Genomic DNA, 19,843 nt, shown 5'->3' with positions numbered 1-19,843 from the left:
GGTTTTTTTTGGCAGGACAAGGAGTCTGCTTCATGCTCTTGGGAAGCCTAGGTCAGAACAGGAAGTCAGCTAGTCGCAAAAGCCACACCTGGGGACTGTGTGACTTAAGAACTCTGCAACCATCAGAAACACAGGTTGGGTGGCATGCCTGAATCACAGGGACATGTACAGCAAGGGTCATAAGTGTAAGAACCATCCATAAGTCACTTTTTCCATGAAGCGCGCACACGAAGAGAACCGGTAGTAAAGCCGGTTAGAACCCAAGAACTGACATTACCCTCCCACCAAGCCATGCCCACAGAACCGGTAGTAACAAATTTTACATTTCACCACTGGGCTAGAGGCTGTTTGACGTGTGTGTGTGTGTGTGTATGTTTGGTCTGGGGCTTGCCAGAAACGTGGGAGCGTCTGGGGAAACATTTGGAGCGATAAAGGGGCGGTTTGAAGTGTTACCTCTGTGGGGTTCCCACAGGTCATCACAGATTCCCTGAACGACTAAGGCAAGACAGGTCGTAAAACGAGGCAAAACTCACCGAACCATCTCACTTAGCAGCAGAAATGCGGGTTTCTTTTTGTTAATGTTAAGTCGAGGCCTACCTGTGCGATGCAAGGCGCTGCAATACAATACGTGCACACAGATGTGCCAACACACATGCAACCGTTTTAAGCCAACCCCGCACATACCACTAATTAGCTTCATCTGGATGGGTTTTTCAGGAAAGGGGCAGTCAGTCTGACTTCCTCTCGTTTTTTCGCTTTCTGCCAGTGAAACCATTCCCTTCCGAGGGAAAACGTTGCGCCACTCAAAAAACCGTCGGGAGGCACGCTTGCAAAAGGGAAAGAGGAAATTCTCCGAATTCCAAGCCAGCTGTGAGATTTGTTTGTGCGCCCGACACGAGCGACAAGAGCTTCCTCGCTGGGGGGGGGAGTAGGGGGGAACGGGACACACAAAGACGGGGAGGTACAACTCACTCGATTTCCCCAGGCGAATGGAGCAAGATGGAGTCCAAGGGAGGAGAGCCGCCATCGCTGTTGTCCTGGCTCGGCTTTCGCTTCGTCTCTTCCGGGGAGGACGGGAGATCTTTGCTCTTCTTTTTCTTGGCGAAGAAGTCCTTGAAGGTCTGGAATTTGGATTTTTTCTTCCCTGTGCAAAAAACAAAAACAAACCAGCTTAGACTGGTTTAATAGCCATAGCACTTAGACTTATATACCACTTTACATTATTTTTTACAGCCCTCTCTAAGCTGTTTACAGAGTCAGCCTCTTGCCCCCAACAATCTGGGTCCTCATTTTACCCACCTCGGAAGGATGGAAGGCTGTGAATCGAACTCTTGGCACTGAGCAGAGTCAGCCTGCAATGCTGCATTGTAACAACTGTGTCACTACAACTTCCTTCCTTCCTTCTTTCCTCCCTCCCTCCTTCCCTCCTTCCTTCCTTCCTTCCTTCCTCCCGTCCTTCTTTCCTTCCTTCCCTTCCTTCCTTCCTTTCCTTCCTTCCTTCCCTTCCTCCCTCCCTCCCTTCCTTCCCTTCCCTTCCTTCCTTCCTCTCTCTCTCTCCCTCCCTCCCTCCTTCTTTCGTTCCTTCTTCCCACTCTCCTTCCTTCGCAAGCAATAAAACTTATATACTGTTTCGCAGTGCTTTACATCCCTCTCTAAGCAGTTTACAGAGTCAGCATCTTGCCCCCAACAATCTGGGTCCTCATTTTACCCACCTCAGAAGGATGGAAGGCTGAGCCAACCTTGTGTTGGTGAGAATCGAACTCTTGGCACTGAGCAGAGTCAGCCTCAATGCCGCATTGTAACAACTGTGTCACTACAACTTCCTTCCTTCCTTCCTCCCTCCCTCCTTCCCTCCTTCCTTCCTTCCTTCCTTCCTTCCTTCCTTCCTTCCCGTCCTTTCTTCCTTCCTTCCTTCCCTTCTTCCCTCCCTCTCTTCCTTCCCTTCCCTTCCTTCCTTCCTCTCTCTCTCCCTCCCTCCTTTCTTCGTTCCTTCTTCCCTCCCTCCCCCCTTTGCAAGCAATAAAACTTATATACTGTTTCGCAGTGTTTTACAGCCCTCTCTAAGCAGTTTACAGAGTCAGCATCTTGCCCCCAACAATCTGGGTCCTCATTTTATAGACTTCGGAAGTTTAGAAGGTTGAGTCAACCTTGAGCCTGGTGAGATTTGAACTGCTAAACTGCTGGCAATCAGGAGTCAGCAAGATTAGCCTGCAGTACTGCATTCTAACCCACTGTGCCACCACGGCTCAGCCACAGCTGAGAATCTAACCTTCTTGGTATGCCAAGCCTGTGACTTTCCACCTTTTATTACATTTTGGATTACTGGATTGCATTTCAGAGCTCCATGGAAAATTAACCTCGAAGGGGTCCCAGGTGCTCTCTTAGCTTGGCTGATTTTTTTTTTTTATATAATTTGATTTATATGCCGCCCTTCTCCGGAGACTCAGGGCGGCTTACAATGTGCTCAGCAATAGCCTTCATCCTTTTGTATATTTATACAAAGTCAGCTTATTGCCCCCCCAAACTGGGTCCTCAATTTACCTACCTTAGAAAGGATGGAAGGCTGAGTCAACCTTGAGCCTGGGGAGATTCGAACCTGCAGTAATTGCAGGCAGCTGGTCTCAATAACCAGCTTAATAACAGGGTGCCTTAGACCACTGTACTACCAAGGCTCTTTCTTGCAGACATTTCATTACCAAACTAGGGAATGTCATCAGTGCTAGAAGGGAAGGGGTTGTGGTGGTGTAAGAGGAGGAGGAAGAGGAAGAGGGGGGAAAGGGGAAGAAAAAGGAGGAAGGGAGGGAGAAGGGGAAGAAAAACGAGGAGGGGAAGGGGAAAGAAAAAGAGGAGGAAAAAGGAGGAGGAGGAGGGGGGAAGAGGGGGGAGGAGGAAGAGTGAGAAAAAGTTGAAGACAACTGTGGGGTCCTTGGTGCTCTCTGATCTTGGTTGCTTCCTTGCAGACATTTCATTACCAAACTAGGCAACCTCATCAGTGCTACTAAGGAACGGAGTTGGCTTTCACTTGGAAATTGAACTGCCAGTATTCTCCTTGATCAAAATCAACCTGGAGTTTCTGGGCTGCGGGGGAGCTGCGTGTCTGCCACACACAGAGGGAAACCTTGCAACCCCTTTGAGCTCCTGTGCCAAAGACCAGCCAGCTTTCGTGCGTGAGGCGGGGCCGATGCCCGTGGCTTGCACAGACATCATGAGAGGGGCAGAGGCTAGCCGTGAAGGGACCGTGGCCCATTCTTCGGCTCAGCCAGAGGCCGTTCTCGCAGCTGGGGGGGACTCCTTTGAAACAAAGACAGACAAAGCATCCTTTAAGTGGATCTTTTGTCTCCAGCTTTCTGCAAATCAGATTTTTTTTTAATCTCTCACACACACACACACACACGCACACACACTTGCCCAAACACTCCGGTGCCAGGAAAGCAGGGTGCGAACAAGACTGTGACACCACCATTCACTGCAGACGGCCATCCCCTCGGAGACACAAACGACGCAGACAAGAAGAATGACTACCTGTTTTTCCCTCGGCTGTGTTGGAGATGATGGGGGGCAATGGAGACAATTAACACAACTTGGGTGGGTGGCACCCAGAGCAGCCTTTAAGTACTTGACTGAATTGGACCATTTTCTGCATTATGCTTATGCAACGAAGACAAATTCCTTGTGTGTCCAATCACCCTTGGCCAATAAAGAATTCTGTTCTATTCTATTCTGTTCTATTTATTCTACTCTACTCTACTCCTTCTTTAAGGGACACGGTGGCTCAGTGGCTAAGAGGTCCCTTCCAACTCTGTTATTCTATTCTATTCTATTCTATTCTATTCTATTCTATTCTATTCTATTCCATTCCATTCCATTCCATTCCATTCCATTCTTATTCCAATCTCCTATTCTATTCTATTCTATTCTATTCTATTCTATTCTATTCTATTCTATTCTATTCTATTCTTATTCAATTCTTATTCCAATCTCCTATTCTATTCTATTCTATTCTATTCTATTCTATTCTTATTCCAATCTCCTATTCTATTCTATTCTATTCTATTCTATTCTATTCTATTCCATTCCATTCCATTCCATTCCATTCCATTCCATTCTTATTCCAATCTCCTATTCTATTCTATTCTATTCTATTCTATTCTATTCTATTCTATTCTATTCTATTCTATTCCATTCCATTCCATTCCATTCTCTCCTGTATCTGTTCTGTTCTGTTCTGTTCTGTTCTGTTCAGTTCCGTTCCGTTCCGTTCCGTTCCGTTCTTATTCCAATCTTCTTTTCTTTTCTTTTCTTTTCTTTTCTTTTCTTTTCTTTTCTTTTCTTTTCTTTTCTCTTTTCTTTTCTTTTCTTTTCTTTTCTTTTCTTTTCTTCTCTTCTCTTCTCTTCTCTTCTCTTCTCTTCTATTCTATTCTATCCTATCCTATTTTCTATTTTCTATCTTCTATCTTCTATCTTCTATCTTCTATCTTCTATCTTCTATTTTATTTTCATTCTATTCTATTCTATTTTCTATTTATTTTCTATTTTCTATTCTAATTTGCAAAGTCAAAGTATCACCTTGCGAAGTCAAGGATCAGGGGTGAAATGTTGTCCTTCGTGCTAGGTTGAATGATGATCTCGTTGATCATCTTCCACCTATGATGTTTTGTCCTCACCTCAGGCGTTTTGGGTCTCCTGCGTGAGCAGGGGGGGTTGGTCTAGATGACCTCCAAGGTCCCCCTTCCAACTCCGTTATTGTTCAGTTCATTGTTCTCACTGTCAGGAAATCTCCCTTTGGGCTTGGAAAAAGTGCAGAGGGATAGGCGCACGCTCCCGCTGTCACGACCCTGACTCTTAAAACCCAACGGCTTGAAAACTCCCTCCCCCACTTCCCAGCGTTGGTTGTTTTTAAGAACTCACCTGAAGATGCGTCGGCCGCCGCTTCCTCGCCATCCAACGTCTCTGTTGGTTGCTCCTCCGACGGGGTCATCGCGATGCAGTTCCTAAAGTTGCAAGCAGAGGAAGCAGAGGAATTTATCCCGAGGGCTTTGAGATCCATGCAAGACACCGCTCGAATTCATCACACAACAAGCACCCAACTGGAGCTGCTGTGGGGGAGCCACCAGGATCTGGGGCGCTTCTCAAAGCCTCCCCAGTCTCCGGCTCGAACTGGAAAACTATCTTTGCTTTTGCGGAAAAGGCTCGCCCACCCTTTCAGGAAATCCGGGATCAGGGTGTGCAGGAGAGGAAAGAAAACATTAAAAGGCCGCACACTTTTTAAATTTTTATTTTTTATTTTAACACCGCTGGAGGAGAGAAACTCACGGGGCCCAACCCTAAATATGTTTTTTCCGGCTGAAAAGGAGACCTTCTGACAGGCATCCAGGAAGCCGTAGCCTGAAGTTGACTCAGTGCAAACGCCTGTGGTTTGGGAATATTTTTTAAAGGAAGACTCTAGTCCTTAATGTTCTTGATAAGAAAACAAAGCAAACATGATTTTAAAAAATAAATAAAAATTAGAGGGTTCAAGCAATCCTGAAGTGGACGGCTAAGCCCAACCAACATTTTCCGCCCGTTGGCGGGGTCTTTGGCCTAAATCCCAAATCTTTTCCACATTTATTCGGGTTTTTTGTTCGGTTTTCTCCCTCAACTCCGGGCACCCATAAAACAAAAGCAGACTCACCCAGCCCAGATTTTGATCAGAGTTTGCAAAGCCATAATGTGGTTTGTTGACTTTGACGTAGCATTCCTAAAAAATCCATACGATTAGGCTTTTTTTTCTGGCAGCCAGCAAACACTCTGCTGCCCATTGGGAGACTAAGGAAACTCTCCTTAGTCTCCCAATGGGCAGCAGAGTGTTTGCTGGCTGCCAAATTTCGGTGGTTAAGTGACACCTTTGTTGAAGTGAGTTTGGCCGCATTTTACCACTTTCCTTGACACAATTGAGAAGGTGAATCACTCCAGGCGTTAAATGAGTCACACGGGTTGGTAAGCGAATCTGGCTTCCCCATTGGACTTTGCTTGACAGATGGTCGCAAAAGGGGGATCACGTGACCCAGTGATGGGTTCCAAAAATTTTTACTACCGGTTCTGTGGGCATGGCGTGGCTTGGTAAGTGTGGCTTGGTGGGCGTGGCAGGGGAAGGTTACTGCAAAATCTCCATTCCCTCCCGATCAGCTGGGACTCGGGAGGCAGAGAATAGATGCGGGCGGGGCCAGTCAGAATTTTTACTACTGGTTCTCCGAACTACTCAAAATTTCTGCTACCGGTTCTCCAGAACTGGTCAGAACCTGCTGAAACCCACCTCTGACGTGACCCCCGCCCCCCCAGGGACGCTGCAACTGTCATAAATATGAGTCACTTGCCAAGCGTTTGACTTTTGATCATGTGACTATGAGGAAGTTGCAATGGTCGTAAGTGTGAAAAATGCTCCTAAGTCACTTTTTTCAGTGCCATTGTAACTTCGAACGGTCGCTAACCAAAGTGTTCTAAGTCAAGGACTACTTGTATTAAACTGAGGAAGTAAATACAGGTAGTTCTCAACTTACAACTGGTCACGTGACTGCATTTTGGCCATTCACATTTACAGCTTTCACAGAGTCTCGTGACCACAACTTACAGGTGGCTTTGGAGAATAGCTTGACTCCCTCTTCTTTGCGGCAGCCCCTGAGATATTGGAGGACTGTTATCATGTCTCCCCTAGTCCTTCTTTTCTTTTCTTTACTTTTTTCTTTTCTTTTCTTTTCTCTTTTGTTTCTTTCTTTCCTTCTTTCTTTCATCTATCTATCTATCTATCTATCTATCATTATCTATCTATCTACTACGGTATCTATCTATATCTATCTATTATCTATCTATCTATTATCTATCTATCTATCATCTATGTATTACAGTATCTATACCTATCTATTATCTATCTATACCTATCTATTATCTATCTATACCTATCTATTATCTATCTATCTATCATCTATGTATTACAGTATCTATACCTATCTATTATCTATCTATACCTATCTATTATCTATCTATGTATGTATCTTCTCTATCTATCTATCTATCACAGTATCTATATCTATCTATTATGTATCTATCAATCTATCTATTACAGTATCTATATCTATCTATTATGTATCTACAGTATCTATTACAGAATCTATATCTCTCTATCTCTCTATCTATTGATCTATCTATCTATCTATTACAGAATCTATATCTATCTCTCTCTCATCTATTGATCTATCTATCTATCTATTACAGTATCTATATCTATCTATTATGTATGTATCTATCTATTACAGTATCTATATCTATCTATCTATTACAGAATCTATATCTATCTATCTATCTATCTATCTATCTATCTATCTATCTCATCTCCTTGACATTTCAAACACATCATTTTATTCTTTTCCATCCGCTGCCTTGCGTTTTCACATATGTTTTCTTTAAACAGCTCAATGTTTTTCAAAAAGGAAGCACAACCCAACAGGATGGGACAAGTGCCATTTTCGTGCTGACCAGGTCACACACAGCACCCGTCAAATGCGCCACACTATGATTTGAGGCGCCCAACCCACTAAATCATAATGCAGCCGAGTGCAAGCTCGGTGTGTCACACACACAAACACACACAGAGGCGTTGTGATTTCTACAGCAGGATTTGTTAGCTAAGGACGGACGACGGAGGAACGCGCATCCCTCTCTGCTTGATTTCAGGAAGTGTGGCGTGGAAGTGTGGAAACCAAACAAACTTTTGGTTTCGTGCAATGTGTGAGGTTGTCTCTACTCCTGCCTCGTCTCCTCTGAGCTGCGAGTTGTGACACAGGCTGGATGATGGTGGAGAAAAGTATCTTGTGCGGCTTAGTGTTACTTCTTGCCCGTCCTACAACACAGCGAGAAGCCCCATGTCGGCATTCACAATCTCACAAACATTATTGGACCCAATGTGTTTCTAATTCACACACACATATACACAGCAGGCTGTCCCACCCCCACCTCTGAGCAGCGCTGTGCCTGGCAACCCCCTTATTTTTTATTTTTTTAAAAAAAATTGCAAAAAGCAAGAACCATCTCCCTTCTCCGGCCCACCCCTCTCATTTCCTCTCCACCCCCCACCACCCCTCCCTCAAATGCAGGATATGGTATCATACTTCTGGAACCGGATCAGAGCGCCCGCTGAAAAAATGCTTGGCGTTTTTCAAATAGCTAGCAAAGACTCAGCAGCAGCAGCACTCGAGAAAGAGTCAATTACATTTCAATGGGTTTGGAAGGGGAGGGGGCACCTTAAAGGGTGGGGTGGGGGAGGGAAGCAATGTGGAGAGATTAAATTGCTCTCCCCTTCCCCCCCCACCGGTTTATTTGAGTCCAAGTGGATTCAATACAGATGTTCTGTGGCCAAGGAATTCAATCCGCAAGGCGTCTTTAGGGTGGATTGCCAGGAAGGTCTCTTTTGTAGATGTTTGATGGAGTAACATCAAACATTTACTACATCTACCATTTAGGTAGTCCTCAACTTACAACCGTTCGCTTTCAAAGTTACAACGGCACCGGCAAAAGTGACTCTTGTAACCATGTTTCGCACTTATTTCATTTATTTCATTTCATTTATTGGATTTGTATACCGCCCTACTCCCGAAGGACTCAGGGCGGTGAACAGCCACAGAATAAAACACATAAATACAAAATTTAAAAACAGAATAAAACCGAATTAAACAATTTGGCCGAGACAAATTTAAAACACCCAATAATTTTAAAAACAAATTAAAATTTACATTTTAAAGGGGAGAAGATTTAGGCCAGGCTGGCTTGATGGAATAAGAAAGTCTTGAGTGCGCGATGGAAGGTGCGCAGATCCGGGATCCTCCGTATCTCCGGGGGGAGCTCGTTCCAGATAGTAGGTGCCCCCACAGAGAAGGCTCTCCCCCTGGGGGCCGCCAGTCGACATTGTTTGGCCGACGGCACCCGGAGGAGCCCCTCTCTATGAGAGCGTACCGGCCAGTGGGAGGCTATTGGTGGTAGCAGGCGGTCCCGTAAATAACCTTATGACCGTTGCAGCATCCCCTCGCTCAAAAATCAGAGGCTGGTTCATACTTATGACGGTCGCAGTGATCCTCTCTTGCGACCTGACAAGCAACGACAACGCTTAACAACCGGGGTGACTAACATAACAGCTGCAGTGAATCCCTTCACAAAGGTGGCAAGAAAAATTTGGCCAAACAAAACTCACTTAACCAATGTCTCACTTCACAACAGCAACGTTGGAGCTCCGTTGTGGTCATAAGGGGAGGGCTAGCTGTATTTTCCAAACTTAAAGGCAACCTTAAAACGTGTGAATCTTCAATTCCCAGAATTCCCCAGCCAGCTTGTAACAGAATAATGGCATTGAAAGGAACCTTGGAGGTCTTCTAGTCAAACCTCTTGCTCAGAAATAAAAAGAAATTTCCTGAGTTGTTCCACTGGATAATTGTTCTCCCTGTTCCCTACTCCATGTCTGTACAGCTTGAGACCCAACTAATTCAGTAAGGTCTGTGAAAGCGATGTTGATATTGACAATGCTGTCTAGGCTGATTTTTGACCATAATAAAGTTTGATTTGATAACAATGTTCTCACAACCAAAACTCTTTTGGGGTCCCAGTAACTGAAGGTGGATAATTTTATTGAAGGCTGATTTGAGAAAGCTAAGCTGGGTTCAACCTGATTAGTGTACGGATGGGAGAACTTTCAGAAAATATATATAACTGTACACCAGAGTGGTATCGAGATATCCCAGAATGGAGATGTCCTGGCTACCAAAAATTGTAGAATAGTGTTTTTGCAAACTTGGCAACTGAAAAATGTGGGAACTTCCACTCCCCCAAATTCCCCAGGCAGCATAGGGGAATTTTATGTTATTTTATGTTCCAAATTCCTATCCGGTTATGAACCCTCCTCTGCTACTTCATTCAACCTAAGGCTTCATAAAACAGTTTATCCGACTTCAAAGGATTTCTTATCACAAGTTTACCATGCTCTTGTTCCAAAATTCCAGAAAGGAGATAAACTCCAAAGCTTTTTCAACCTAAAATAGCCTTCTTTCTCAATGACCATGGCCTCCTGATGCAAGGGAATCCCATTCTAATCAATTACTAATCAATTGCTAATTATTTGTAACGGGGTGAGCTCCCGTGACTTGTCCCAGCTTATGACAACCTAGCAGTTTGAAAGCAGGTAAAAAAATGCAAGTAGAAAAATGAAGACCATCTTTGGTGGGAAGGGAACAGCGTTCCGTGCGCCTTTGGCATTGAGTCCTGCCGGCCACATGACCACGGAGATGTCTTCGGACAGTGCTGGCTTTTCGGCTTTGAAACGGAGATGAGCACCGCCCTCTAGAGTCGGGAACGACTAGCACATATGTGCGAGGGGAACCTTTACCTTTAATCAATTACAGTCACTAACCGGGTCAGTACCCAAAAAATTCTTGTTCCCCAGCTATGAAACTCTCTGGACCCCTCTTTCTTAATAAACCAGCACAGAATTGTGGTGTCCCTGATCAATATCCCTCCCCCCCACTCCTTTTCTTTTTTAATTTCATGGCACTTCAAGAAAAGCAAAAAAAGTTTTATTAGCAAACTCCTCTGTCAAATGAAGCGAGTGCTTTCCTTCCCAAAGGCATCTCCAAATCTGCAGAGGTTGCTCGGGGGTTTACAAGCCCCCCCCCAAACTATTTACGACGGAAGAACGGAGGTTGTAACAAGGAAGGCGTTATAGTGAGTAAGTAAGTAAGTAAGAGGTTGTGTTTTGCTTTCCAGCATCCACTAAACCGTGGTCTCTCTTCGGAAGGAAGAGGAAGGAGAAAAGCAAGAATGCGTAAATGAAAACCACTTACTTGTTCGTCTTCAGACAGTTGTAAAAACCTGCCATGATCTTTTATACGGATCTTACAGCCCCGGTCAATCCACAAATATTTGAGCCTTCATCTGGCAAGCGTTTCCCGCCCCCATCTGAGCTGCTGAACTGAACACTGAGAAAATCCACACTTGCCAATTTCCCAACGCAACCACAAAGATACAACAGCCGGTTTGCTGATACAATGTAAAGTCACAGTAGGTTTTGCAGAATTGTTCCCAACCCTGGTACGAACTGTTCACTCCCCTCTTTTTCCTGTCTCGTTCTCTCTCTCCCTCCCACTCTCTCTCTTTCTTTCTCCCTCCCACTTTCTCTCTCTCTTTCCCTCTCTCTTCTCTCCCCCCTTCTTTCTCTCTCTCTCTCTCCTCTCTCTTTCTCTCCTCTCTTCTCTTTCTCCCTCCCACTCTCTCTCTCCCTCTTCTCTCTCTCCCCCTTCTTTCTCTCTCTCTCTCCTCTCTTTCTCTCCTCTCTCTCTCTTTCTCCCTCCCTCTCTTTCCCTCTCTCTTTTCTCTCTTTCCCTCTCCCTTCTTTCTCTCTCTCCTCTCTCTCTCCTCTCTCTCTTCTCTCTTTCTCTTTCTCCCTCCTTTCTCTGTCCTCCCTCTTCTCTCTCTTTTCCGCTTTCTCTCTCTTCTCTCTCTCTTTACAGCTCAACCAAACCGCAGCATCTCAGCCCCAAATCTTAAACCATTTGTCTCTTTTTGGCAGAGATAACAAAAGCCTCCGGACGAACAAAAAAAAAAGGAACTGTCCCATCTCCCTGGGAATTTTTATTTTTTAAAAACACAAACACAAAAACGGATAGTTTTAATCATTCCAGATAAACATTTGGAACGAGCAAGGGAACTAAAAGCATCCGCATAAACAGTTTATCAAGAAGAATATCAAGTTTGTTCCCTTTGGCAAGGAGGAATGCCAACATGCCACAAAATTGTTGCAACATATATATACATATTTTTCTGACTGGGCTTCCCACCAGTTCAACCAATCCTTTTTTCTTTCCGTGGCCAGCAACATCTGATGGCCAGTCATTTTCGTGTTTCTTATTTTGCTTCCCTTTTTTTTTTTTTTTAACTTTTGCAGAAGTTGGACGGATCTGTCTAATTCTACGTGCTGGTTTGACTCAGAGGGAGAGGAAGCATTCGCCTCAGAAATACGTGGGAAACGTGGTTAATCCAATCTAGCACCCTTATCTTCTTTTTTTTTTAATTAATCGGGGATTTGCAATTAATTCACACCATTTCAGAGTTTTCTCCGTAGGACAAGCCTGTCTATTCTAAACTTTTTGCGACCTTCTGACTAGCAAAATCAACAGGGAAGCCAGATTTGTTTAACAAGCATATTACTAGCTGAATAGCTGCAGTGATTCCTTTAACAACGGTGGCGAGGAAGGTCGTACAAGGGGGCAAAAATTCACAACAAATGTCTCGCTCAGCGACAGAAATTCTAGGCTCAATTGAAGTCGTATGTCAAAGTCTACCTATATCTGCAGTGAGAGTATTTTTTCTGTCTGTAATTAAACCATTCCCACGCCTGCCCGCCCCCGAAAGCAGAGATCCAATGCTTACTGTTTTGCAAAGTTACATCAAATTTTAGTAATAATTAGTTTCTAGAACTCTGCACTTTGATATGGCCCAAGGGCTAATCAATAAATAAATGTTATGTATGCAAAGCTAACATTTTTGGTCTCATTCAAATAACTTTTACAGATCCAAAACACAGGTTGTTTGGATGGGGGTTTTAGTGCACAGTCCCCGCAGCTTGAATAAATCATGATTTGTGGTCAAATCTCAGCCCTTGGATTGGCTTTGTTTTGAGAGAGAGGCAAGATCAGACAAGGTAATTCTGTGTGATATAAACCCGTGGTGAAATCCAAATTTTTTTACTACCGGTTCTGTGGGCGTGGCTTGGTGGGCATGGCGGGGGAAGGATACTGCAAAATATCCATTCCCTCTCACTCCAGGGGAAGGATACTACAAAATCCCCATTCCTTCCCCACTCCTGGGCGGAAGGATATTGCAAAATCTCCATTCCCACCCCACTCTGGGGTCAGCCAGAGGTGGTCTTTGCCGGTTCTCCAAACTACTTAAAATTTCTGCTACTGGTTCTCTGAACTGCTCAAAATTTCTGCTACTGGTTCTCCAGAACCTGTCAGAACCTGCAGGATTTCACGCCTGATATAAACTGCCTTCAGCCAAAACTGAAACTGTAATTCTTTTCTTTCATCAATTTTTAAAAACCAGCCATCTCAAACAAGGACTGGAGATACAACCAGAATAAAAACAATTCCTGTCTATCAGGGATACCAGATTGAAATACAAACATTAAAATCTAAAAGAAAGAAAGAAAGAAAGAAAGAAAATGAAAATTAGGATTGTCGTAACTCATATAACATCCGATTAAGTCTTTTGTTCTGGAGAACAGCTGCAGATTCATCGGCTAACAACCTGCTTAATTCATTTCCAATTAAGCAAGTTCAAACAAACCAACATTACTGCTTGCTTGGTGCTGATGGGCCAATATCCCTCAATGCATACTTTGTAATTGTAATTCATTACATTTTTAGGCATCGTTTGTTGACTTAACAGTTTTAGATACTTTCACTTCATTGCAATTTGAGATGCCGTCCTACTTTGTATAATTTCCGTGTTTACATTACGATTTCATATAGGCTGCATCCTAGATCTCACTTAGAGCAGAACAGAACTGGAAGGGACCTTGGAGGTCATCTAGTCCAACCCCCTGCTCAAGCAGGAGAACCTATACACGCACCCATGCTCCCCCCATACGACCCCTCGATGCATGCACATGTGACTCCGCATGTGCACGCATGTCTCCTGCATGCACCCCGCCTCCTGCACATACTGAAAATCAGCTGGCCAGCAGGAGGCGCACACATGCACGGTGGAGCTGATCTGGGCGACGGCTCGCGTGCCCGCAGAAAAGGCTCCATGTGCCAGCTGTGACACGCGTGCATAGGTTCGCCATCATGGACCCGTGATTGCGAACCTATGGTACATGTGCCACAGGTGGCAAGCAGAACCATATTGGCGGGCACATGAGCTCAGCTCCGGCGTGCATGCATGCGCTGGCCAACTGATTTTCGAGCCTTCTGGGCCAACCAGAAGTAGGGAAACAGACAGTTTCCTGCCTCCGGAGGGCCTGGGGTGTGTGTCTGTGAGGAAGGCCTGTTTTTCTCTGTCCCCAGGCTCCAGAGCCTTTCTAGGAGCTTGGGGAGGGCGAAAACAGCCTTCCCATCCCCCCAGAGGCCCTCCGGAAGCCGGAAATGGCCTGTTTGCCAACTTCCAGTGGGACTGGAAGGCCCGTTTTTTACTCTCCCCAGGCTCCAGAGCCTTTCTAGGAGCCTGAGGAGGGCAAAAATGGCCTCTCCTCCCTCCGAGGCCCTCCGGAGGCCAGAAATGGCCCTTTTGCCAACTTCCGGAAGAAAGGCTCTGGAGCCCGGGGAGGGCGAAAAACGGGCCTACCGGGTCCACCACGCCATCACGTGCCAAAAGTGGGGGGGAGCGTGGGGGGGTCATGCACACATGCACGGGGGCGGGGCCCCCAGAATTATGGTTGTGGGCACACGCACATGCAACCCTCCTGTGCTCCCCCGCTTTTGGCACGCGATGGCAAAAAGGTTAGCCATCACTGACCCATACCATCTCAGACAAGTGACTGTCCAGTCTCTTTGTAAAATCCTCGTAGATGTTAGATTGTTTTATAAATGTATTTTAACTCTGTCTGAAATTGCATTTTGATTATTATCCGTGCTGGTCATAGATCATAAATTTAAATGTAATGTGAGGTCTCGGTTTAATAAAACCCTCAGTCTTCTGAATGCAAGAGGCCTAAGGTTAGCTTCAGTGGCGCTACTACCACTTTGCACAAAGAGTAAGGAAATTATTACAGGTAGTCCTCGACTTACGACCGCACATTGAGCCCAAAATTTCTGTCGCTGAGCGAGTGTGAAGTGAATTTTGCCCCCGTTTTACAACCTTCCTTGCCACAGTTGTTAAACGAATCCATGCAGTTGTTAAATTAGTAACACGGTTGTTAAGTGAATCCCACTTCCCCATGGATTTTGCTTGTCAGATGGTCACAAAACGGGCTCACACACGACCCAGGGGCACTGCGACGGTCATAAGTATGAGTTAATTGCCAACCGTCTGAATTTTGATTATTTTTTTATTATTATTAAATCATATTTCTATGCCGCCCACTCTCCGAGGACTCTGGGCGGCTTACAACAATCGACAGTATACTAAATAGCATATTGCCCCCAACAATCTGGGTCCTCATTATTGTGAGTCCTCATTCTGTGGGTCCTCATTATGGGTCCTCATTATGTGACCACAGGGTCATAAATGTGAAAAACAGTCGTAAGACACTTTTCTTCACTAACTCCAAATGGCCACTAAACAAACCGTTGTTAAGTTGAGGACTACCTCAGGAATATCTGGCATATTATCTCTGCCAGGAGAAAAACAATTTTAAGATTAGCAGCCTGCCCCCAGGGGCAAATGGAATCCTTTTAAAAGAAGTGGGGGGGGGGGGAAAGTGTTCTCATCCCAAACACGTACTGTTAAAATCTTGACTTTGCCAAACACATATTATGTAAAGGACAAACACCATAATCTTCTGTGAAATTAATTTTCATCCCTAAGAAGAGAGAGAGAGAGACAGGCAAGTTCTGACAAAGCCAAAATCTTCAACTCCCTCAGACTTCGGAGAGGCAGTCTAAAAACTCTTTACCTGTGAGCTACACAACCTAAACTCTCCAATTGCCAATTTCGTTCCCCCCCCCCCCTAACCAGGTTGAAACAAGCCACTTTCCTCTTCCACCGTGATTTGTAGAGGGATCCACAAAAGGCTGGGTTCACCACTCCTCCCTCGAACCCACGAGCCAAGCTTTGCATATCATCACAATCACGGGTACGATACAAACTCCCCTACAGCTGAGTTTACCCATCGTGCAAATTAAATTCCTGGATGGCTTTATGCAATGTTTGAATCCGGTCGAGCCGATCAAACAGGACCGGACTGTTTCGGAATTAGCAGGGCTGCAAAAGGTAGAAATTGAGTAATACGGAGAGAAGAAGAAGCAGTCGCATAAGGACGGACCTTGTTGTTGTTGTTAGTTGCGAAGTTGTGTCCGACCCATCGCAACTCCATGGTACAACGTTCCTCCAGGCTTTCCTGTCCTCTACCATCCTCTGGAGTCCATTTAAGCTCACGCCGACTGCTTCAGTGACTCCATCCAGCCACCTCGTTCTCTGTCGTCCCGTTCTTCTTTTGCCCTCAATCTTTCCCAGCATTAGGCTCTTCTCCAGGGAGTCCTTCCTTCTCATTAGGTGGCCAAAGGATTTGAGTTTCCTCTTCAGGATCTGGCCTTCTAAAGAGCAGTCAGGGTTGATCTCCTATAGGATCGACCGGCTGGATCACCTTGCAGTCCAAGGGACTCGCAGGAGTCTTCTCCAGCACCATCGTTCAAAGGCCTCCATTCTTTGGCGCTCAGCCTTCCTTATGGTCCAGCTTTCACAGCCATCCATTGCAACTGGGAAAATCATCGCCTTGACTATGCGCACTTTTGTTGGCAGGGTGATGTCTCTGCTTTTTAAAATGCTGTCTAACTTTGCCATAGCTTTCCTCCCCAGGAGCAAGCGTCTTTTAATTCCTTGGCTGCAGTCCCTATGTGCAGTGATCTTGGAGCCCAGGAAAATAAAATCTGTCACTATCTCCATTTCTTCCCCATCTATTTGCCAGGAGTAACAAAAATAATTCTGGCTTAAATTAAATTAAATAAACCGGGCACATACTACCACCTGTGGTGGACATGCCCAAAAGGAAAAAAAAAAAAATTAAGCCAGAACTGGCTTAAAATCTATATGCTGCCTTAACATTTTTTCTAACCACATATGCATATTTTGCCCAACATTTGTGTCCTTTTAGAGCAGTGTTTCTCAACCTTGGAAGCTTGAAGATGGGTGGACTTCAACTCCCAGAATCCCCCAGCGGGAACTCACCGCTGATGCTATCCCCGGTTTTGCAAGAAAGTCCTGCTACAACTGAGCAGGCACTGAAACAAACATTAAACTCAATTGGATTTGCACAAAGGCAGCTAGTAAAATATGCTGGCAAAACCGCAAGAGCCGAGATGTGGTTTAAGCTTGAGCCTGGCTTGAGTTCACATAACATATTCAGTTTTAACCACGTTCGCGGTTTATCACAGGCGTCGTTTGCCAACAAAAGGTGGAAGTTAAGGAAATTCTGCGAACTTCGCCAGTTAAGGTTGATTTACTACAGTTAAGGAAAATACCTCTGGGGTTAAAAAGCATTATCTTCCTAGAAAGATACACAGGAGGAGCCTGTATAACTGGTGTTTGGAACAAATTAGCAGAAAACAAAACAGCGGCCAATGAAGTTTTGTTTAAAAAAAAGAAAAAAGACTGAAAAAATTTGCAGGGAAACCAAACTATGGAAAATGAACTTTTGTAAAAAAAAAAAAAGAAAGAAAAAAAGACCGAAACATAATAATAGTCATGTTACTGGTTTAGAAATAAAAGCTCTTTAAAACTGCAATTCGGGTGGATTTTAAAGAGGAAGGAACATTCCGGCAGTCACGTCAACAACGGAGCCATTCTCTCTTTTCCTGCTTGAACACAACATTTCCATGACACACTTTCAAACGGCACACTGAGGATCTCTTAGAAATCCACTCTCCAAATATCACAATCAGTTTAGAACAGAGTTTTCCAAACTGGGTTATTCTTAAGATATATCCAGCTCAGCACAGAATTCTCCAGTCAACATGGGAGTTGAAATCCATACCTGATTTATTTATTTATTTATTTATTTATTTATTTATTTATTATTCAAATTTCTATACCGCCTTTCTCCTTTCGGACTCAGGGCGGTGAACAGCCAAAATAAAACATTTATACATAAAGTACGATTAAAAATAGATTTAAAATAATTAAATTTGGCCCATAGTTTAAAATTTATCAATTTAAAATCCATATCAAAATTTAAAATCAACCCAACTGATGGCTGGGGAATTCTGGGAAGTGAAGCCCATATGGCTGGGGAATTTTTTTTTTTTTTAATTTGATTTATATGCCGCCCTTCTCCGAAGACTCAGAGCGGCTTACAATGTATTAAGCAATAGCCTTCATGCTTTTGTATATTTATACAAAGTCAGCTTATTGCCCCCACAAACTGGGTCCTCATTTCACCTACCTTAGAAAGGATGGAAGGCTGAGTCAACCTTGAGCCTTGGCGAGATTCGAACCCTGCAGAAATTGCAGGCAGCTGGTCTTAATAACCAGCTTAATAACAGGGTGCCTTAAACCCCTGTACTACCAAGGCTCTTCTGGGAAGTGAAGAAGTCCATACCTGATGGATGGGGAATTCTGGGAAGTGAAGTTCATAGGTGATGGCTGGGGAATTCTGAGAGGTCAAGTCTATACATGAGGGATGGTGAATTCTGGGAAGTGAAGTTCATGGGTGATGGCTGGGGAATTTTGGGAGTTCAAGTCCATAGCAACGACTGGGGAATTCTGGGAGTTCAAATCCATATGTGCTGGCTAGGGAATTCTGGGAGTTGAAGTCCATACATGATGTCTGTGGAATTCTGGGAACTGAAGTCCATATGTGCTGGCTAGGGAATTCTGGGAGTTGAATACCACACCATTCAAAGACGCCAAGTTTAAAAAATACTGATTTAGAACCACCACTCAACAGGTACAAATCAAATCTGAGCAGTTAGAAGACAGGAAGAAGGAGGAGGAGGAAAAAAAGAAGGAGAAGTAACAGTAACAGGAGCCTTGGTGGTGCAGCAGACTAAAGTGCTGTTAAAGTAGCACTTAGCTGCCAGCTGCCTGCAATTACTGTGAGTTCAAATTTCACCAGGCTCAAGGTTGACTCAGCCTTCCATCCTTCCGAGGTAGGTAAAATGAGGACCCAGATTGTTGGGGGCAATATGCTATTTAGTATACTGTCTTTGGTGTAAGCCGCCCAGAGTCCTCGGAGAGTGGACAGCATAGAAATATGACAAATAAATAAATAAATAAATAAATAAATAAATAAATAAATAAATAAATCCCTCCCCAAAAATATTTAAACGCAGAGCTGGAAATCAGGTAAGACAGCAAGAGAAGCCCCATCTTGCTCCATGCGCCCCAAAATAATAAGACTGCCCCAAAAATAAGGCCAAGCGCTTATTTCGGGGTTCAAAAAATATAAGACAGGGTCTTATTTTCAGGAAAATAAGAGCCCTGGTGGCGCAGCAGACTAAAGCGCTGTTAAGTAGCACCAGCTGCCTGCAATTACTGCGAGTTCAAATCTCACCAGGCTCAAGGTTGACTCAGCCTTCCATCCTTCCGAGGTAGGTAAAATGAGGACCCGGTTTGTGCGGGGCAATAAGCTGACTTTGTATAAAAAAAGAACACCGCTGGGGGGGGCCCCAAAAAGCCCTACTAAGCAGGTATATACAAAAAGTATGAAGGCTATTGCTTAACGCATTGTAAGCCACCCTGAGTCTCCGGAGAAGGGCGGCATATAAATCGAACCAATCAATCAATCAATCAATCAATCAATAAGATGGATGCAGAGGAGGAAGAGGAGGAGAGGAGGAAGAGAAGAAGATGGAGAAGAGGAAGAGAAGAAGATGGAGAGGAAGAGAGAAGGAAGAGAAGAAGGAGGAAAGGAGGAAGAGAAGGAGGAGAGGAGGAGAAGGAAAAGAAGAAGATGCCCCCACTCAAAAGGGACTCTATTTCCCACCCCAGGAAACACACAGACACACACACACACACACTCACTCACTCCTTCCAGGGTGCTTTCAGAAGACCGGGCCAGTCCCAGGTGCGAAGAGAAGACCTGTCTGTCACTGGTTGTTTGAAGAGGCACCGCTTCTCTCGCAAGAGCTCCGGGCCTTTGCAAGCCCCGACCCGTCCCGGGAGCGCCCCGACC

General features: G+C 44.7%; 1 protein-coding gene across 2 annotated transcripts in view; it reads right to left on the bottom strand.

Annotated features, from left to right (window-relative positions):
- The window catches only part of KIAA1210 (KIAA1210 ortholog), a 28,830-nt gene extending 17,695 nt beyond the window's left edge, over positions 1-11,135 (bottom strand). Inside the window, exons 1-3 of one of the 2 annotated variants that reach the window (XM_070951804.1) lie at positions 10,857-11,135; positions 4,909-4,991; positions 973-1,144 (exon numbers count right to left, since the gene is read on the bottom strand). In XM_070951804.1, coding sequence (XP_070807905.1) covers positions 973-1,144; positions 4,909-4,991; positions 10,857-10,891 — 290 coding nt within the window. In that variant the 5' untranslated portion in view covers positions 10,892-11,135. Of the gene's footprint in view, positions 1-972; positions 1,145-4,908; positions 5,201-10,856 lie in introns of those variants that run through there. The other variant, XM_070951803.1, reaches the window with a different exon arrangement.
- Between the last annotated feature and the right edge of the window lie 8,708 nt (positions 11,136-19,843).

The sequence above is a fragment of the Pituophis catenifer genome, unplaced genomic scaffold (genome assembly GCF_029215685.1).
Source record: "Pituophis catenifer annectens isolate HBS135680 unplaced genomic scaffold, rPitCat1.0.hap2 SCAF_11, whole genome shotgun sequence".
Lineage (NCBI taxonomy): Eukaryota > Metazoa > Chordata > Lepidosauria > Squamata > Colubridae > Pituophis > Pituophis catenifer.
This window is presented reverse-complemented; position numbering and strand designations above follow the sequence as displayed.